This window comes from Phallusia mammillata, chromosome 4 (genome assembly GCF_965637545.1).
Source record: "Phallusia mammillata chromosome 4, kaPhaMamm4.hap1.1, whole genome shotgun sequence".
NCBI classification, from domain to species: domain Eukaryota; kingdom Metazoa; phylum Chordata; class Ascidiacea; order Phlebobranchia; family Ascidiidae; genus Phallusia; species Phallusia mammillata.
Window position 1 is genome coordinate 12,262,304 of NC_137255.1, and position 21,225 is coordinate 12,283,528.

At 36.2% G+C, this 21,225-nt stretch overlaps 3 protein-coding genes across 7 annotated transcripts; 2 read left to right on the forward strand and 1 right to left on the reverse strand.

The window, feature by feature from the left end:
* Positions 1-302: 302 nt before the first annotated feature.
* On the forward strand, positions 303-2,846 carry LOC145224522 (KAT8 regulatory NSL complex subunit 2-like). Its single transcript, XM_080091039.1, has one exon. The coding sequence runs from the start codon at positions 371-373 to the stop codon at positions 2,390-2,392; it is 2,022 nt and encodes a 673-aa protein (XP_079947165.1). The 5' UTR covers positions 303-370; the 3' UTR covers positions 2,393-2,846.
* Positions 2,847-2,851: 5 nt separating this feature from the next.
* Positions 2,852-17,353, forward strand: LOC145224521 (uncharacterized). 4 transcript variants are annotated; one of them, XM_080091035.1, is made up of 19 exons: positions 2,852-2,932; positions 3,033-3,191; positions 3,314-3,472; positions 4,020-4,263; positions 6,493-6,621; positions 6,686-6,917; positions 12,200-12,272; positions 12,390-12,593; positions 12,711-12,829; positions 13,189-13,329; positions 14,191-14,367; positions 14,431-14,552; positions 14,637-14,737; positions 14,809-14,862; positions 14,944-15,004; positions 15,060-15,182; positions 15,318-15,434; positions 15,497-15,621; positions 15,679-17,353. In XM_080091035.1, the coding sequence occupies exons 1-19, from the start codon at positions 2,864-2,866 to the stop codon at positions 15,865-15,867; spliced, it is 2,598 nt and encodes an 865-aa protein (XP_079947161.1). In that variant the 5' UTR covers positions 2,852-2,863; the 3' UTR covers positions 15,868-17,353. The 4 variants fall into 4 exon arrangements, with proteins under 4 accessions (XP_079947161.1, XP_079947162.1, XP_079947163.1 ...); XM_080091036.1 differs by having other exon boundaries at positions 15,321-15,434; XM_080091037.1 differs by having other exon boundaries at positions 6,508-6,621.
* A 490-nt stretch (positions 17,354-17,843) lies between these two features.
* Positions 17,844-20,500, reverse strand: LOC145224524 (zinc transporter Slc39a7-like). Of its 2 annotated transcripts, none has more exons than XM_080091041.1 (4): positions 19,704-20,500; positions 19,371-19,484; positions 19,109-19,264; positions 17,844-18,215 (listed from the first exon to the last, which is right to left on the reverse strand). In XM_080091041.1, exons 1-4 carry the CDS (start codon positions 20,461-20,463, stop codon positions 17,995-17,997), a joined length of 1,251 nt encoding a protein of 416 aa, XP_079947167.1. In that variant the 5' UTR covers positions 20,464-20,500; the 3' UTR covers positions 17,844-17,994. The 2 variants fall into 2 exon arrangements, with proteins under 2 accessions (XP_079947167.1, XP_079947166.1); XM_080091040.1 differs by having other exon boundaries at positions 19,332-19,484.
* Between the last annotated feature and the right edge of the window lie 725 nt (positions 20,501-21,225).

The window sequence follows — 21,225 nt, forward strand, 5'->3', positions numbered from 1 at the left end:
GAATCTAAAAATAACCGCAACATTTGATTACCGTCAATCCGCATAAACACGTGTGTTCGTTTTTGCTTGCAAAAACAATCATATGTGTTGATCATATTATGTGTATAGTAAACTGGTAAATAGGACATACAATATATAACATGGACGTATATCAGAAAGCCACTTTTCTAGTGATTATTGGCTTAATGTCCTCATGTAAAAGATACATAAAACCAACTTATATTTATCATCCTTTGATAAATAGAGCATAGAAACTGATGTAGTGTTTAAAAAATAATGTTGTCATAAAATTTATTCAGGACACAACATATATATTGTATTTAATATATATTTATGTAAAACCATTTGCAGAATTTGCTGTAATTTTATAATGGAATCTAAACTGACAACCACATGCTGCTATTCAGCACATGTTTGCAAAAGATCAAGATTTAAAGAATACAAATATTGCCTACGGCATATTTTGGAAGATCAGTCTGCTCCTTTTGTCAAATGTCAACATATTTCTAAAATAACCAAAAGACGATGCCTTACTCCAGCTTTGAAACCTGATAGGAATTCGATCACCAACATGGTATTGTGTGATCATCACAGACACATGAAAGCAAAAAACTACAAACACAAAGGCAAAATGAGGAGAAACTTCCTTATAAATGATACAACAAATTATGAGACTAAACAAAAAGCTGCTATTCATGAAGTTTCAGTTTTTTTGCCAAAAACCAGGCCACTGAGTGAAACTGATTCTAGTGATGAAGACCATGCACAAAGTAATGAGAAGTGGCAAGTTCATCAGTCATCTAGCTGGAGGGCTGGTGAACCAGATATTGATTTGCAACTACTGGATGAAAATGACAGTGCCCTATTGCATGCCGATATATTTACGCCTGAGGAAGTAGTAAGTCTGTCTAGGGATAATTTGGTCCGTTTGCAAGCCATGTATATTGATCAGTTTAAGCATCTACACCAAGAATTGGTTGCAAATCGGTTACAATATTTATCGTCAGAATACATGGAACCAAGTGGTTCACAAAAAGACCTTCAGTCTTTGTCAAACTTTAGATGTTGCAGTGGCCCTGAAGCACTACTTTCCAAACAAAAAAATGAGAAACGACAATCAATTTCAAATATGGACCAAACTCTGGCTAGAACTGATTATCATTCAGCAAAATCAAGATGTTGTCATGTTAGTAATCATGTACGATGTAAATTATCATGCTTACCTTACACAAAATTTTGCACAATGCATATACTTAATGATCCTTTGCAGGTTTTGTACAAGCCATGTTTTTACATAGGTTGTGAAGAGCCAGTATGTTTGCTAAACAGCAGTACAATCAAACCGAATGTCTCAGTTAAAAAGTCTAATTTTTGTGCTTTACATGTACATATGTCTGACATGCAGGAGGATTTGCACACTTTGACTAACGAACTGGCAAAACCATTAGATTTACAAGATGTCTGTCTGGTTGCGTCAGAAAAGGAATGTGACATAAGTGTGGTAAAAGAGGATTCTCTATCCCTTGATGTGGATGTTGTCAAAGTGGAAACTAATTGTGATGGGAAAAATATAGTTTCTGGCCATAAACTACTTACAAATAGTTGTCCAGAATACTTAATAACTGACAATCAAAGTAATGAGAATAAACCAACTTTGAAATCCAATATACCATTGAACATTAAAGGTTTACCTTCAGTTGCATCTTCAGAGTTACCAACTAGGGCCAATACAACAGCATGTGCTTTAGATGATCTTCAGCCAAGCCAGTGTTATTTGTTAAATAGCTGCATCAAAAAAGATGACCACTCTTTACATTTGCAAGAACTCACTGGTATCAATTCCAGTGGTAACCCAAAGCTTGGTCAATACCTTGTTGTTAAAACAAATACTGAGCAGACTGTGAAGTTGGGCAATTTACATTCAAATGACAACCAGTCAGTACAGCTGAATTTAGACCCCCAAACCCAACCTGGAGTTAAGCCAGCTGTTGTTGAAGTAACACACAAGGGGTCACTTTTGTCAGTAAGCCATCATGTTGCATCATCTGGTGTTGTCTATGAGTCAAAACAGACATTCATACCACCTGTAGAGAAAAAAGTTTGCTCACAGGACAATCAGCTACTTGATATGCCTGCTTTAGCACCCGTAGGTGGAAATACTAGTATTTGTTTTAAAAATGAGAGTAAGGTCAAAAACACTGTTTTTGAACCAACTACAAGACCAATGGATCAGCTTTCAGTGAGTGTCAAAGAAAAAGAAATTAAGCCACCATTTTCAAACAGTGACTTAGATCGAAAACCAACCTGCCCAGATGAGGAAACTGCTATTGCTTCTTTATTGTCCCTGTGCACTCCAACATCCCTGCCTAAATTGGATACAATGCCTAATTAATGTTGCAATGTCAAAAACATTTAGGTTTGGAATTGTTATGAGTTGATGTTGATTATTGCTATGATTTTTTGAGTAACATGTTGAAATTTGCACCCTAAAACCAATACCAACTTTAATTTACTAGCTTATGAAAATGTCGCTCATCTTTCCTGTAAAAAATGGTGATAAGTAGCACCCCATGTACTTTTGAATAACAAACATTTCTTTTATAATGCCTAATAACACTGCTCTGCATTTGCTTGTTATTTGGCTATAATGTTCTATGATAAAAAAAAAGTATATATTGTTTTTTATCAATCTTAAGAAAATGTTCTGGAATTTTCGTTTAGATTTTCAGCCACAAAATAAAAATTGTTGTGTGACATCCTTGGAAAGTTTAATTGCCGCACCATGACATTGTAATAAAAGCACAGTTTGTTAACCTCTGCCCTAATTATACAAACTTGTTTTAAAGGTGAACTATTTTTTAAAATGGAAAATAGTATCTACCTAAAAAGTATTCCACTTGTGTTTGAGGACCACGGAGACAAACTTTTAAAGGTAAACATGATGAATCCATATTGTATTTTACATCATTCAATTCCTAACAAACATGAAATATGTGGTGTTATTTATGTTTTTTGTTGTTTTGTTTATTCAGGCATTGTATGATCAGCAAAAAAAGTCACAGTTATGTGACGTTTCCTTGGTTGTTGAAAATGTCTCATTTCCTGCTCACAAAGCTGTTTTAGCAGCTCACAGCTCATATTTTCAAGCCTTGTTTGATCGAGGTAAACTAAATGATGATGCTGGATCAAAGGTTGGTAAAATAAACAGAAAAAACACAAAAATGTCATAGACCTTACCTCACCTAATTTAAAGTATCAAAAAACATTTGTCCATGTAAAATATTATCATTGGTTTGCAATTTTTTCAATTTAGGCATGCAATGTTACCACCATTCACCTATCTTCCATCAGTGCCAATACATTCATACCTATTTTGCACTTCTTGTATACTTCCCGTCTTCATGTGTTTTGTGAAAATGTTAGAGATTTGCTGAGAACAGCTCGAAAATTGCAGATATCGTCAATTGTTCAGGTGAGCTATATATTGATGTAAGAACTAGGGATGTACTCAATTGACTAAATTATGTGTGGTATAAAAATGAATATGAATAAATTTGAATCGTATTCAGCTCAATGCCAATCCTATGTGCTTTTGACCTAAACACAAAAATTGAGCTGCCAGACAAACAGTGTTTTAAGGTTGCCTGGGCCGCTCAAAAGCACAAAACTATGTTTTGAAAATTATGCTAGTTAATGCAATGTTAGTTGTTGTGCAGTTTGAAAGATTCTTTGGTATGTAATTAGGACACATTTTCCACTTTAAAGTCATGTTCATAAAATTTTCTGTTTTGGCCACTGATTTTTTGTAAAAAAGCGGGTTTGGTGGAATAAATTAGGCAAACCAAGCTTCGGTACATTGGTAGCAAGACCACTATCATGCCCTGATTTAGCTCTGAAATGTAAAAAAAGACATTGGTCATGGTAACATCGAAAATTTTATTTTTATAGAATTAAGTACGCTCAATAGACAATCTATACATTATTTATAAAAAAATATCACTTTATATAATTGTTTTTAGGCCTGTGAGCATCTTATGGCTGAAAATGTAACATTGCCAAGCGTAAGTGAAGTAAGGCACTGTGTTCCAAAAGACCTAACCTCCGTTTCTGACCAACAAACACAAAGTGTCTTGTATGTTGATCTTAAATCAGAGGATGATGATGATTTTAATGTTGCTTCATCAGGACGGAATTTGTTGGAGTTGCATTCTGATTTCCAAGACCCTACAGCGGCCCTTCCCTTTTTGTCTGATGAATCCAATGGTAAGGCAATCTAAGTATTTATCATTGAACTGCAAAAAGTTTCTTGGTTTAACCTAAAGTCAGTTGGCTGTCCTTGAGTTATGGTTACATGAGAGTTTATTTTGCTTGATGGAAGAACACATAGTGAGACAATTATACCGAATAATCACCAAGCCGGAAATAGCTGCGCAATGTTAAAACGTTATGGAACGCAAAATACAGGGTTCCCGCGGGTATGGAAAACCTGGAAAGGTTATGAAATTTAAATTTTTATTTTTAAGGCCTAGAAAAGTTTTGAAAAAAGCCAACTTTTGCCAGTAGCACCCCATCTACCGAGTCCTTGAAAAAGTATGGAATTTGGCACCTGAAAATGCCAGATAGAATTTCAAATTACGCAATGTTTGTATATTCATTGCAAGTACGGTACATTGGCTACATATACCAAAGTCTCTTAACTATGGGAATTGCTCAATTTTTTCTATTAAGGTTATGGAAATTCTTTTTTTTTTTAAGTTTTGGAAAAGTCATGGAATTTATAAACAAAAAATGCGCGGGAACCCTGAAAATAGTGGAGCACTCAAACTTTGTTGGTTGGGGCATTGTAAAGTATATTTGATGATTTTCGAACTTTATAAACTTTAACAACGATTCAGTTTTACGTAATTTGTTAAGGCGGGGAATAAGAGTAATAATTCATTTTACAGATATAACGGACTGTGTTGTGGTTTAGTTATGGGTTCTCTGCCCTGAAAGGGACGCATATTGTTTTTGTCCATATTTTTTTTCTTTTTTCTGTCTAACGCTGGTTTGATATACGCGTTTGGTCAAGAAAGAGTGCTTCAAATTTATTTAAAGTTGGACAGATGTTGGTATTGATTCACCCATTTTTGCACCCTTTAAACCACGAAATAATCGGTTTTAGTTTTAGGCCAGAAATACAAGCCGTATGGTGCAGAAATATACCCCAAGTCAGATATAAATCACAAGGGAGTAATTCACTAGTTTACCATTAAGGCAGTTTAATGCAGAGCGGGAGTGCTCAGCTTGACATCGGGACAGACGTTTTACGAGACAGTCGTTTCGGTGATCAGAAATCAGCTGTTTTTTGTGTAGCTTGGCCAAGGTTTTACACCTAAGACGTAATTTCTACAAACGTGCTTTAGTTTCGTTTATGTCAGGCAAAATGTTGCTGATCAACATAAAAGTGAAAAATTAACTTGACTTTTTCGAAGGCTGCGATAAATAGTCTTTAAATTCTCGTTGTCAGCTTAGCCGTCGCGTAACCACGGGTCACTAAAGGTCAACTTGTAGGCATTACAACATAGTTATGAATTTATCGTCATGACATAGCTTCTTTATTTTTGACAAATCAATTCCAGAATACTTAAGTCATGTATAAATTAGGAAAAACGGTATTGTTGAACAAAAGGTCATTAAACGGTCTTTTGGCGTCTGCACTGTGGGGGGTTACTACAGGTCAATGGTATTCATTTGACAAAACAAAGTTAAGTGAAAAACAAGTTGTTATGTATACCTTTGCTGCAAATGACTTTTTAATTTATAATGTCTACTACAATGGTTAAGGCTTTCTAGGAAAAATTGTCGTTCAAGTTCAAAGCAAGAGATTAAATTGAAAGTATTTTTTTCTTTTTTACTGTTTTATTGTAATTGTATATCAATAATGATGCAAAAAGAATACGGACAAAAACTGTTAAGTTGAGTTAATGCTTTGTGAAATTTTTTTTTAAGAATCTAAAAATAACAGCAACATTTGTTTACCGTATATCTGTATAAACACGCGTGTGGGGACCCATTCGTTTTTGCTTGCAAAAACAATCATATGTGTAGATCAAATTATGTGTACAGTAAACTGGTAAATAGGATATAGAACATATAAAATGGAAGTATATCAGAAAGCCACTTTTGTAGTTCTTTATTAGTTTGAAACAAAATAACCAGGCAGTAGGCGTCTGTTGGTGAAATAAGGATCTGCAATGCGAAAAGTTTGTGCACCCATGTTCGAACTAAAACATTGTAAATCATGCTTATGTTGCAATAAAATCTCATTTGTTTGGTTTGATCAATAACATGACTGCACGTATTTGGCTGGAATCTCAAATTTTAAAACTGACATAACTTGAACAAAGATGCGATTTTGATGTTATACAAAGGTCAAGGCCCGGGACATTAAATAATTAAATAGGATTGATAGCATATAAATTGGAAATGTATATAAAACCACCTTTCTAGTTTTTAATTTTGCAGAAACCAAGGTTCGTGGTGGAAGAACACACAAGAAAGGTTTTCCCAAAAAGATTCAACAACCAATGTCAACCTCAGGATCTATCTCTATGAATCTGCCCTCCGTTCAAAATATATGTTGGTGACTGTTTATTATGTGCAATGTTTGCAAAACAATAAAACAACATTTTTTTAATCCCAGCAACAATTGCTCCTGCATCAATATTTGGAAGAACGCAAGCAAGTCGTAGCCGATTGCCACTTTCCCCAATGTTTTCTATCACATCAACAGAAAATAGCGCTTCGAAACCCTCTTTTACAAATCCTTTTTCAACTGAAAGTCTTTCTTTTGCAAATAATCTGGAATCTTTGGGAAATGTTTTTGCAAATGAGTCTGCTAACCTAATGATGGATAGTTTTCAGACTGTTGAAAGGTGTGATGCATGCATGTTTAATTTTTGTTATTATGGGTCTTCTTCCTTGAAGAGGACTCATTGTTTTTGTCTGTATTTTTTTCTGTGTAATGCTGATACGTTTGGTCAAAAAAGAGTGCTTAAAACTAATCAAATTTACACACATGTCGGTAAAATTTTAAAAACAGCTATTCTTGATCCAGGAATTTCTTACTTCGTTGGTTGGTGCATTGCACAGTATTTTAAATGATTTTGTAACTTTTAGTTAGATCAACCCCTTAATCGTGAAATATTTATGGGTCCCCTTCCATGGAGGGGACACATATTGTTTTTGTCCGTTTTTTTTTCTGTCTAATGCTGGTTTGTTATACGTGTTTGGTCAAGAAACAGTGCTTCCAATTTACACAGATATAATTTATTTATCTATATTTGATCCTCCTCAAGTTTGACCCCAAATCACCCAAGGGTTCACCCACAGGCCCCCGAAACGTACTTTTTTTAAAAAAAAGGCTGTACTGACCAAAGTACATGATCAAGGAGCTTCATGCTTTGTTGTTTGGTGCAATGTAAGGTATTTTAAAGAATTTTGTACTCTTAAAAAGGATTTACCAATTTTCATCCCTTAACCCCAACATGTTCGTTTCTGTCTAACAATGGTTTGTTAAACGCGGTTGGTCAAGAAAGAGTCCTTCAAATTTAGACACTTGTTAGTTATTTGCCCATATTTGATCCTCCTGAAGTTTTACCCCAAATGACCCATGGGTTCACCCACAGGCCCCCAAAACGTAAATTTTTTGAAACGACTGTACTTACTAGAGTTCCTTCTCGAGAAATCTCAAAAAATTCGAGTCTCGATTCTCGAGATATAAATAAAAAATTCTCGAGAAAAACTACGTCATGTATCTTAAACAAAAAGTAAATGCGACACCTCTTATTACGTGTATTTTTCGTTTCAACTCGCCTCTAGAGCGGACTGGGAACAAAACTTTCTGATTTTTCTTCCGAAACAGCGAACAGTTGCTTCGTTTTTTGCTGGTTCACTAGTGAATCACTACTTGCGATCGCTACTAAAAGCGAAAAAACGTACAATCGGAATTTTTTTGTTTGTTTTTGTTAGAAAATCGGCTTAAATAAAAATTTCGAGTTTTGAGATTCTCGAGAAATGAATTTTTAATTTCTTGTTTCTCGAGAAATGAAAAAGTCGAGAAATAGAGGAACCCTACTACTGACTAAAGTACATGATCTAGGAGTTTCATGCTCAGTTTTGGCAAATGTTCATACCTCAAATGTGATTTTTCACATCAAAGCTTTTTTTATTTTTGACAAATGAACTCGAAAAACAATACTTGTTATGGGTCCCCTTCCCTAAAGAGGGGACACATATTGATTTTACTCAAAATGTTTGTTTTTTTTTCTTCTCCCCAAAGTTTGTCCGACTCGTTTTTCCATCAAATCCTTGATGGATTTGGATGAAATTTATACAGATGGTAGATGTAGTTATGTAGATGTGCATCCCACTTTGTTTTTGTTGATAACCCCAGTATTTACCCCGCTAGCCCCCTAAAATGGGTATTTTCCCCAGAAGTTTGTCCGACTTGTTTTTCTATCAAATGTTTGATGGATTCAGCTGAAATTTACACAGATGGTAGATGTAGTTATGTAGATGTGCATCCCACTTTGTTTTTGTTGATAACCCCAGTATTTACTCCGCTACCCCCCTAAAATGGTTTTTGTCCCCCGAAGTTTGTCTGACTCGTTTTGCCATCAAATGCTTGATGGATGTGGCTGAAACTTATACAGATGGTAGATGTGCATCCCACTTTGTTTTTGTTGATAACCCCAGTATTGACCCCGCAAGCCCCCTAAAATGGATATTTTCACCCAAAGTTTGTCCGACTCGTTTTTCCATCAAATTTTTGATGGATTTGGCTGAAATTTACACAGATGGTAGATATAGTTATGTAGATGTGCATCCCACTTTGTTTTTGTTGAAATCCCCAGTATTTACCCCGCTAGCCCCCTAAAATGGGTGTTTTTCCCCCGAAGTTTGTCCGACTCGTTTTTCCATCAAATGTTTGATGGATTTGGCTGAAATTTACACAGATAGTCGATATAGTTATGTAGATGTGCATCCCACTTTGTTTTTGTTCATAACCCCAGTATTTACGCCGCTAGCCCCCTAAAATGGGTGCTTTTTCCCAAAGTTTGTCCGACTTGTTTTTCCATCAAATGTTTGATGGATTTGGCTGAAATTTACACAGATGGTCGATATAGTTATGTAGATGTGCATCCCACTTTGTTTTTGTTGATAACCCCAGTATTTACCCCGCTAGCCCCCTAAAATGGGTGAGTTTTTAAACAGTGTCAGAATTGGCTGAAATTTGGATTTCTTGTATAGTATGCCATTTATAGGTGTCGATTGTTGTGTTCAAGTCCTAACATTTACCCCACAAGCCCCTAAAGCAGTGGTTCTCAACCTTTTTTACTATGCGACCCCCTTTAGAGATTTTCTAACACCACGCGACCCCTTTACACACGCACACACACAGGAAGTTTAACTACCAGCATGTGTTGATTGTGTTCATCACACATTTGCAATCTAACGTGGCTCCGATAGTTCGGCGTTTTGCTGTATTCCGGAAAACGCCTATTTTCAACTATTTCACTATTTCGTGTTTTTTGTATGTTAAGAAAAACCAAAACCCGCAATTATAGAAGTATACAATCGCAAATATTGTTGCGCCCGTTCTAAATCAAACGGTCGTGTGAGTTACTATATGCTAAACAAAAGTCACAGGGAAAGTTTTTTTGATACAGATAAAATAATTCCGTGTTCGGTTGCGTCTCCGCGACCCCCTCAAAAGTGCTTGGCGACCCCCAGGTTGAGAAACACTGCCCTAAAGTGTAAAACATATTTGTATGTTACTGGGCACCACAAATGAAAGATTTCTTTGGCGCAATAGTGTTACAAGGGCAACCAGTTGTATGTTGCTCGTTGGTGGGTTGTTTGGTGGTCGTTTTTGCACCATGGCAGTTAGGGACTTGTTAACAGCCCTATGACGTCAGAAACATGAACGGTTGTTGCTCAAAACACCACTAGTGGTCGAAATTTTAAACCTTGGCGGATTGGGCTGAAATTTTGCAGTACTATTGATTGAGTCATTGTGGTTTTTATATATTTTTTAGTTTGTGTGTCGAACCCAATTAGTTGCCCTACTAGCCCCCTAAAATGGGTCAGTTTTTTAAAACGTTAAATAGGACATACTTCATACAATATTTGGGGTGAATCTAATTTTATAGTTTGTATTCTACATAGTACAGACGAATCCGGTTAATCGCATACCGGTTAATCGCATAATCCGTTTAATTGCATCACAATTAAAAATCCCAAACCGTCGCCCATCGCTTGTTAAGAAAATCGTCCGGTTAATCGCATTCCGGTTTATCGCATAAACCGGATATTCGCATCGATTTTCAACGAAATATGCGATTAACCGGATTGATGATCTCTATGTGAAAGTCGAACAGACCGAGTTTTTCGAATAAAAAACGACGATATGATAGTAAAATCCTCCGGAGGTAATGTACACGAAAAGACTTGGATGCATGGTTGCATTCTACACCAAATAACTCATCCAATTTCAACGTTGAAAATGACACGTCTCGACTATAAAATATTTTGGAAAAGTCATTAGGAGATTAAAACGGAGTTCAGTGTACCGCTGTGCGATAACAAGGAGTCGTTATCTCAAAGCCGTGCACATTGATCCTTTTTTTTATTGGCTTATCTAATCGCCAATAGTGATATAACAGGCGTTTAAAATTTAAATGAAGAGTTCAACGTGTCAAAATTACGAAACTGGTGTTCCGGCAAAGACGCTGATTGTAATTTCTTACTAAGTGCGAACTGCACCAAATTCGAAGTGTTAAACTGTATTGAAATTTAAACAATGTAAAATGTAAAACAAATGTTTAAAAATGCTTTCTGTTATATTGTTCATGACCCGCCAAACACGTAATGGTTGTAAAAAATGTTAGATCGCAAGTAATCACACGATGTTGTTTAGATTCACGTAATTGGTAATGTGCCAACGACTGACATATTTTATGTCTTCTATTCGTGACCTTGCGCAACTTATCAGGAAGAACACCGATTAAAAAAGGCAGTTATTCCTCTAGTACTTGTTGCTGCTTTAAATTTTTGAAGCAACGACCACACGTTGATCACGTGACAGTCAACTAGTCTTGCAGCTGCAGTTTTAGCTGAGTAAGCTAGAAAGTAGCGCCACATCTGAGTCTTTAAAGTTTTGCTAAAATCAATTCTTCTTTTTGTCAATTGGCAAACGGGTTATAATAGAAACTGATGCAGCTCGCCTTAGCGCCCTTGCGCTGTAAAATGTGCCAAAGTTGTAAGTTTGACTAGGTTTCGGTCGTGTACGGGTTTGGACTTGCTTACAAATATGCACCTAGCACTTTGCTGCTTAACGCGCTGGTTTGAACTAGAAAACGAAATAGGTTAGAAACAACAGGCCATTTTACGTGTATATGAAGCGAGACGCCTGGCACATTTATAAGGGAAATTACCCAAAACAAGACTAAAATGTCATAAACCGTCTTCATAGGGAAGTTTTTAAATGTTGGGCCCCTTGGCTACGATGCGATGTAACATATCTTTTCAAATAAACCTTACTGCGAGAGAAAGCACAATCAAGCGAACTGTGGCGTGCGCGCCAACTAAGAGTGTGTGTGTTTCTACTGTTTCTTCAACACACATCTAGTTTTGACTTGAGAGTACTTTTTTCGATTCTCGGCAACAAAAGAGAGAAAATACTGCCCCGTTGCCATAGTTGAGCGTCACTGCAACTTTGTTTTAGCTGGGGAAGTGAAAATGAGCACTTTCGTTAACGGCGTGTACTGTTTACATAGCAACCGGATTATCGCATAATCCGGTTAATCGCATCAAATACCCGTGGCAAATCGATGATGCGATTAACCGGATTCGTCTGTATTATTATTTAAGCCCTGTGCCGATCACTGTGTTTTACCTTACAACACCGGACTTTCTCATGGTTATCTCTTGAATTGCATTATTTTCAACTTTGCATGTGTGGGGACCCATGAGTTTTTGCCTGCAGAAACGACTAAGGTTATAAAAGACGATGGCTAATATGGGACCCAATACAAAATAAGCATAGGAAATATATTTATGTTTTAAAATAGGTTATAGTGTATATGCAAGGGCTATATGTGCTAAGCCACCCTTCTAGTTCATTTTGTATCAAATAGTAATATTTCTGTTTAAGTTCTTTTAATCTGTGTGACAAGAACAATTCACCGCCCAAAACTTCGACCAACAAGAATCCCGACTCACTTCAGGTGAAGACTTTCTGACTTTTGGGTATACAAGTAACAGTTAACCATATTTTTTTTCTTTTATGGATTTTAAAAATACATTGTTTTGAAACTAATATTGTATATTTTTGAAATGTTTAGGTTCAATCTGTCTATTCCATGTCCCCTAAATTACCAAATAACCAATCACCCACTGTGGCGTCTAGCAAAAAGACTAAATCGCTCCAATCAGCGAAAGTTGTTTTAGGGAGTAAAACAAATAGTTTGTCCAACAATTACAATGGGGATGTTGATATAGCTGCAACTGCAACAACTATTGTAACATCTGATTGTGAAACACTAAATGTAAGTTAAAATATGGTTGTGTACTAGATCAAATATTCTTCTGTTATTATTTAAATTTGAATGGTGGCATAAAATGTGTGCGATGTAATGTAAAGTTTTTTCCAATCTGTTTTACAGCCATCAGTCTACACATGCAAAGATTGCTGTAAATACTTTACGAATGTAACAGAGGCAGTTAATCACTACTATTCAGAACACCCAGTTAGCTCTACACCAGTGAAACCAGTTAGTAGCAGGTAATTATGGGGCCCTGTGTCTTAAAAGAGAACACATTTTTATCCTTTTTGTAAGTGTTATTTGTGCCTAGTCCAGCTTCTTTCTAAATTTTGTTTGAGATTGTTTGGTTCGAACAAATTTATTTTTCACACATATACAAATGGAAAGGTATATAAGTTAGCCAAAATTACACCTCTATCAAACTTAGTGTATTTGTGGTAGCTAGAGCAAGGGTGTAAGTGGTAGATAGTTAAATATTGTGTGGCATTTATAAATTAAATTAAATAACTGTACAAAAGCCACTGTTTCAGTTCATTTACTCTCTGTATTGACTGTTGTAACAAGTGCAGTTTGGGAAAAAAAAACTTTACATTTTTAGACCAACTCATGCTCCTGACAGAAACAGCCACAGTTGTCCTCATTGTGGCAGATTGTTCAACAACAAGAACAATCTCAAGCGGCACATACTTATCAAGCACACAACTGATAAGCGGTTTAAATGTAGTATTTGTGGGCGAAGGTAAAATCCTTTTTTTATATTTCTGCTTATTTTAACACATCCACAAGAGACACATTTTTTCAGACAGTTTTTTTTCTAATTAGTTTGTAGTGTATATGTGTAAAATCACAACATACAACACAGTTAATCTACCCAGTTTTGCTTAACAAGAATGAATGTGTATGCTATTTGTACCAGAATGTTGTTCACTTTAGTTTCAAATGTTCTGTGTTAAAAATAATCTGTAAAACTACCTGGCTTTAAATTTAGTAGTGTTTGTTTTGAACGTTTTTAAATACAGTCAGCATTATGTAATTGAACTCTGGGTAAATAGAATTCTGCTATTTGACACACAGTTGCTTAAAGGAGGTTTCTTACATTGGAATCTTTGAATACTAGGGATGGGCCGAGCTGAGCCAGAACTTGAGTACTCGGTACCAAGCATGGCTATTTTTTTGCTTGGACTCGGCCGATCAGTTACACAAACTGACCTGAGCTTTAAATTTGCATATTCATGCCCTGTATCCGAAACTAGTGTTCAAAAGGGTATCCAAGAACAAAAGTGACTGTTTTATTAAATGTGTCAGATGTTGGAATTCTGCGTTTTTCTGGGGTCTGTACAGCTTAACACACTGCTGGTGATGTAAGAGACCGAGTAAAGCTACAAAACTAGTGTGAAAAGGGTATGTTGGTGACGTCACAATGCACCGAGCGTTCTAAACAGAACATTAGTAGTTTTGGCACATCCCTATTGAATACTGAAGAAACCTAATGTTTTATTTACTGTGAAAAGCTAAACTGAGCTTTGAGTCTGGTTTTTAAGGGATCATAAAACATAAGAAAGAAGATCTGTCAATTTTTAGAATCATGTTTTACATGTAGGTACGCAATTCGGCAGTCCTTACAGTACCATATGAGATCCATACATGGCAAAGAAACAGAAGTTGAAAAACCATCAGTTACATCCCCCACAATTTCTTCATCAAACCCCACATTGCAGTATGAGGGCATTGGTCATTTGATTACTTCCTCAACAGATCAATCTGAATTAAACATGCAGTAGGTTGTACGTTTTTTGTTTTGTGTTTGATGTATTTTACCCATGAAAATTACCCGGCATAGCCCTGCAAAGAAATCACCAGCTCATGAAAAACGTTTAAGCAAACTTAGTACTGCAGATGACTTCAGTGCAATAACTTCCACCACATCATACATGGCAGATGCTTCAATGCTAGAAAATGTTGGTAAGAAACACTGTATAGTTAGGTTCAATATGAAAATTGATTTGTACATTAAACATTTTTGTTGTTGTTGTTTGTTTGCTTTAGACAAAAGTGAATTGCAACCCTCTGTGAGCGGCGAAGATCTACCATCAATCCAAAGAATTGAAAGTATTCAAAACAACAGCTCCCAAAACATAACCAGCAAGGTTGAATACCAATATTTTTTAAATACTTAAGCCAGTTAATTGTTTCATACTGACAACAAACTTATTTTTAGTTGGGTGTGGAAAATGAAACTAATGTTATTGGATCCGAATCAAGATTGGTAAAGGTTAGTTTTGCACAAACTTGTTCAAACTTTTGGTTTTAACACAGTACTTTTTTGTCAGTTGCTCGTCTTATCTTTTTTCAGGCTGAGCCCCATGCCACAATCCCTTCCAGCTTACACGCAAAAGATTCAACTGCCTTTCCGGGTAAAGTAATATAAAGCACACATGATTTGTGGTTCTAACCAGATTGATGTTGTAGGGTGTGTGAATGCAGTTACAAGTCTTTCCAGTCCAGATCAAAATTGTGGTGGTGTGATGTTGCCACAAACAGTAGCAAGCATAGAACAAGTTGATTTGTCTGTTGAGTCATTATCTGTACCTGGTATGTATTTTAGCTGTAACCAGGCTTGTAAATTCCTTAGCCGTGAGGCTGTAAATTCCTTAAAAGTTGTATTGGTAAATCTCTAGCTGGACTTAGATTAACTAGGTAGTTTTAATGTTGTGATGTTGTATTTAGCAGGTGGAAACCCGTTCGTATTGTCTGGAACATCTCAATTGCCTGCTCTTTTGCCTGTATTTAGTGGAGAGTTTCGAAGAACCTCAAACAATGATTTACCAATGTCTCAAAGTAGAGGTAGATTATAAGCAAAGTGAAAACCACATTTATTGCTATTTCATCCATAAACTATGTTATAGTTGGCTCACGTTTGCACCGTTGTGACACATGCGACCGTGCATTTTCCACTATCCAGGCATATACAAGACATCGAAGATCTTGCAACAAGCATGAGTGTCCTATTTGTCATCGCGGTTTTTCTCAGGTAATATAACGTTACCCAAAATACTGGACACAAATAATGGTTAAATGTGTCTTTTAGATGGGAAACATGAGAAGGCATATTAAGATATTTCATTCTGATCAGAAACCCTATGAATGCAAAGTCTGCAATAAAGCTTATGGCATTCAACAAAGTTTTCGCTACCACATGAGAGATAAACATGGAATAACAACTGTTGCCAAACCAGTGTCAAAATCTAAAAAAGCAAATGCCGACATAAAGGATTAGTTGTTTGTGAAGAAATGATTATAAATCTTGTTGTGTATACCAACCCGTTTACTGCTCCATCAAACAAAAAAATTGATTGAAATGAACAATTTCCAAATTGTCTATGGAGAGGTCACAAGTTTGTTTTATGGTACTCCACTTCATTCTCGCACTACAATATAGAACCCATGTTTATTGTGTGAACTTGTGGATCGGTTGTTGTAATAAACAATCTCAGCAAACAAATGTGAAATACATGTGCATTAAGTGAGTCCTATGGTCCACATTGGAATGTCATGTAGGAAATTTCTAAACTTGTCAGTTTCTACGTTTAACACAGGTAAAATAGCTTTAAATTAGCACGTTTTTTCTGCACATCAATTCATAATTATTGGTATGTATCTATGCTAAACAAGTTCATTTTAATTACATCATTATGTGAAACCCAAATCGTATTCCATCTTTTTTTATTCGCATATCAATTTTTTTTTAAATCGATTTTGAATGAAATGCGCGATGATAAGAGTGTTGATTTTTATTTCAACGTCGCATAGTTTAACGTTATTGTTTTAAGCATAGAAACAGCATGCTGTGGGTAAGATGCATAGGTATTGCTCCTACTTTAAAAACATAGTATGTGCAACATCAGTAGCTTGGCGTAGAGTGTGTGTTGGTGGGCTTTAAAACACACGTGACTGATTATACCATTTGATCCACAATTGAAAATTGTAGTGTTCCGTGCTGGAAAAGAGAGAGGCTCTAACTTTTTTGATTGAACCACATACGTTTTACAAATTTATCTAAAAAACGTCGTGGACTATCAATCAAGGTAAACGTGACTACAAAAAGCTTCCACTAATTACAGCAATGCCGCTCAAGCTCCTTGCTTAAGGGAACGCAAGCGGCCAAGACAGGGTTAGAACCCACAACCTTGCCAAAACAAGGCGGTTGCGCAAACCAGTCGGCCATACTTTCTGTGTAGTGTCTGCCGCGAAGGCAGGAACAAGTATTTATGTACTGGCGACAGTGAATTAAAAAAACTTGCTTGCTAGACACTTTGGTTTGAAAATCAGGTAGACACTTGCCGACCTTCGGTATAGATAATACCGAAAAGATTGTGTTGTGGAGACAAAAAACGACGGGAATCTGTCACAAATGTGCTTGACCGGATAGTTTGCGACCCAGTTCTCAAGCGACGTTATCCCGCAACCGCTGGAGGTTTATTGTGTGGGTCAAGTCTTTTGTTGCGAATGGCCGTTTCTTTTGTTTATGTGTTTAATGCGCCAATTTATCAGGTCGCGCTGTTACGGAGTGCTAGTCACCATTGTTTTATCTATTCAAAATGGTCACGGCATGTTAGCGCTTTTTACCCTTATTATTGTTGCATCAGCGTTATAAGAGCCCCCATCGATATAACATAACATAGAAGAAGATAGAGATAACTGCGAAGTAGTGCTGGATTGTTGTTTTGGTTGTGGTTGGACGTGAATAAATGTAAAGGAAACGGTTTTCTGCTGATCAGAGTACACGTGCGTTAGTTGTTAAGGAACTTCCGATAGTCAGTCCCAAACTTTTGCGTAACCGTGAAAACCGGTACGTGACAGAATCAAAACGTGACTTTATTCATCAAAATCAAATAAAAGATTTTTCAGGAAAACTGTTTGTGCAACCAATGTCAAAACTTAAACACGTACATGCACTGTTTAACACCGGGATTATCACATTATCCATGTAATCGGATAAAAAAAAGTTGATCAATTGGTTATTGGATAACCAGATTTAGATCAGGGCTGTTCGACCGGGGTTCCGTGCAACACTCACAGGGGTTTTGTGCAAAATTTAACAAAATACCTGCCAGAGCTTGGTGAATATTTTAGCGCAAGTGCACTGTCAACGTTTCTCACAGAATAAAATCAACTTAAACTTGGAATGTAATCCACAATCTGTCTATTGTAATGGTTCACTCAGACATTTTTCAACCTAAACACAGTTGCATGTCCAAAAGTTCTATTTGTGTGTATTTGTTCCTGGCATTCCTTTAAAAAACACAATTGCATCATTCTTAAAATCAGTACAGTAGTTCATAACCAATATTTCATCAAGAAAAAGCACATGATTCAAAAAAACATACAAAATCACAACAGAGCATTATTCTAACACAGATATTACAACCATCATTGCAATTCCCAACAACATAAACAAAATCTCTTTTAATGTTTGTTTTGGGCTTGAGTCTACTAGCAACTCTGGTATAACAGAAACTGTTGCAATGTAAATAAAACCACCAGCGGTAAAAGGTAATATCCAAGATACTGCAGCTTCTCCAACATTTTCTGCCAGTAGTCCCAAAATGCATCCAGCCATAGCTCCTGTTAAATATTATCATTAAGGTTGTCACATCAAAACAAATTGGTAGGGTGGTGAAGTACACTAGGGCATATCTAGAAAAGCATATTAGTAATAGAGTTGCTATATCCAGGATATTATGCATACATTAACCTACCGTGTATCAACTACCATTTAATGACCTTTTTAACATGGCTTCCACTAAATGCAGTTCGTTGTTTGATGAGTTTATTTTGGGTGTATGTAAAAAAACCTGCAACCTTATACTGGAACTGTAAACACATGGGCTTACTGTTATTGGAAAACATATAACCTAATTTAGAATGTAGTAGCAAAGTAGCAAGGCCATGTAAAAAAGGTCATAGCATAACTGGTGAATAAATTGATTTTAAACGCCAAGGCTTTGGCAAGACCTTGTCTAGTTACATGTATGCTCGTTAAACAGTGATCTTTCCAAAAGCGCCAATGACAAACATATCAATCACTCCTATGGCAGAGTCTAGGTCGGGGGTCACCAACCCAAATGCACATGAAAGATTTTTTTCATTAAGCTTAATCTATTTCGTCAAAGGAGTCTAAGCATCACATCTACTATTGTTTCAAAATCTCTGAACTAAAATTCCAAAATTATGTTAATTATCATGCAATACCATTTAACAATATCTGAAAATCCCAAGTCATGTACTTTTGGAAGTGTAGTTTTATTTTATTTTCATGTTTTATGGGCCTTCGGCTGAAACGCTAAATCAACCGGGCTCAATATTCACAATGCACAACTTCAGATAGTTATCTATGATATGAAAAAATTAAAATTAGTTTAAAGCACTTTTCTTAACACAGAACAACACCTGTGTTGGGCATAAAAAAACATTCCAAAACAATATGTGCCCCTTCACAGAAAGGGACGCACAATAACCTGTTGCAGTGGAGAGTTGTAGATACATTGCCCTTGTCTTATCACAGCCAGACTGGACCAAAATGGCAAAGTCACCAATTTCATGTGGCACTTCATGTAACAAAATTGTAATGGTAGTTATGATTCCAAGAGATTGTCCACCAAGAAATGATGCACCTTCAAGAAAACAAATTTTGAATGACTTCTTTATGTCACTTAATAAGTACACTAATTATACTACTACCTGAGCAGACCAACAAAGAATATAATATCATGAACAAACCAATTGCTAGTCCATCAGTGAAGTTGTGTGTAAAATCTGCAGCAAGGTTCAAATATCCAGCAACTTCCATTCCTTGGTGCTCTTTTTTGGTGGTATTATCTAGCTTCTTTTTATCTAGGAAAAACAGAGTAAAACCTCTATCACTGTAATTGAGCTTTTCATTCAAGTTACATAAGCTAGGGAGTGTAAATAAAGCACTTTTGTTGACAATTGTATTGGTTTTAGAACTACCACATTATGCATTAAAAGCTTGGCAAATAGGTTATGTAATTAACCGGATTATTCTGTTTTTCTTTAATACTGCTATTGTCACCTAATGGTATTTGCACATACCTTTCTCATTAGAGGTCTTTTGCTTTTCTTTCTTGTTTGGTTTAGCATCAGATTCATCATCACTGTTTTTATCTTTATTTACTGACACATGACAATGTGTGTGACCCCCCTTTGCATGTCTTACAAACTTCTCAACACATAAAAAAATCACGATCCCAGCCAACACCCAAAGGCCAACTTTTGTGGAGGAAGAATGATCATGAGTGTGTACATGATCATGGGAATGTTCATGGTTATGAGTATGCTCATGAGCACCTTCAGTCTCATGATGCGTGTGAGGATGAATGGCATGTGGAATTAGGTGCAAAAATGCATCACCAAGAAGACCACCAGAGGCAAAACTTAACAACATTTTTAATAATGGCTGGTATTCTGCGGCATTACTCTCCAAAGGAACAAAAAAAAGAATGGCAAATGGTGCAGCACTGATTAAAGCAGTGGCAAAAATTGCCTGACCCCACATATCAATGGTTTCTGAAGAGCTTCTTGGCTTTTTAGCTGTCCTTTCTGCTTTCACTGTTCCATGCTCAGGGTTTTTGGTATGGTGATGGTGCTGATTTTCACTACCGTCAATTTGATCTCCATGTCTCTCGTGATTTCCATGTATCTCGTTATCTGAAGGTGGTGGTTGTTTGAACCATTTTTCTTTACCACGCTGGATAGCTTGTTCAGTATCTTCATCCACATGGCATTCACAGTAGATTACGGTGCTTACCAAACAAACAAACAAGAGAACTGTACATAGTGTATTATTTTGCATCCTAAACACCTAGTTCTGGTTAAAGAAGATTTCAAATCAGTACTTTTTCAAATAATCCATATAAACACTAAAGAAGTAATCACATTTTGTTAATATTATTACATAGCAAGCCTACCATAAAATGCCAACTTTGGGGCACAAATGAACGAAAGTGTGATTCTGTATCAAAAACAGGTACATCAGACTCTTTCTCAGTGGTTCTCAACCAGGGCCCATGCCCCCCCAGGGGAGCTGTGTTCTGGGTGTAAGTTCACCAGAAACACCCACTAAAAGCCATTTTCTTTTTTAATGTGCATAATTAAGTATGTGTTGCAAATAACTTTATTCCCTAAATTATTCGACTGTTTCACATACTGTCTATATTGAGGCTTTTCACGATAACAGATCTTGTTTACTCTATTTTACCTGTTTAAAGCCGAAATTAGTACCGAATTTCAACACAGGTTGCCATTTTATTTTTTTAAGGGGGCCACAGGACTTATATACTTGAAGGGGGCCATATTTAGGGGGTTGAGAACATCTATAGATATATGCTGTCTACAGATATACATATTTGCTGGCTGGTATATGTCAGGAGTAATGAGGCAAGACTCCAGACAGACTAAGTGTCGAGGGCAGTCTAAAATCTTTTAACAATTGCTTATACCTTTTACATTTTAATGGTGCCGTTTCATAATGAATTGCAAATAATTTTAGTTCAAAAATTTTATTGCGTTTTTGCAATTTCCTGAAACAATACCAACACAAAAAAGGCTACTAGAT

Bases quoted from the DNA above. Each gene is read 5' to 3' on its own strand.
- LOC145224522 (XM_080091039.1), top strand. From the start codon at position 371: ATGGAATCTAAACTGACAACCACATGCTGCTATTCAGCACATGTTTGC.
- LOC145224521 (XM_080091035.1), top strand. From the start codon at position 2,864: ATGGAAAATAGTATCTACCTAAAAAGTATTCCACTTGTGTTTGAGGAC. The intron at 3,192-3,313 runs GTTGGTAAAATA...TTTTCAATTTAG, and splicing joins ATGATGATGCTGGATCAAAG to GCATGCAATGTTACCACCAT. The intron at 14,738-14,808 runs GTTGAATACCAA...ACTTATTTTTAG, and splicing joins CCCAAAACATAACCAGCAAG to TTGGGTGTGGAAAATGAAAC.
- LOC145224524 (XM_080091040.1), bottom strand. From the start codon at position 20,463: ATGCAAAATAATACACTATGTACAGTTCTCTTGTTTGTTTGTTTGGTA. The intron at 19,265-19,331 runs GTAGTAGTATAA...GTTTTCTTGAAG, and splicing joins TTCTTTGTTGGTCTGCTCAG to GTGCATCATTTCTTGGTGGA. The intron at 18,216-19,108 runs GTTATTGTGCGT...AATATTTAACAG, and splicing joins ACAACTCTCCACTGCAACAG to GAGCTATGGCTGGATGCATT.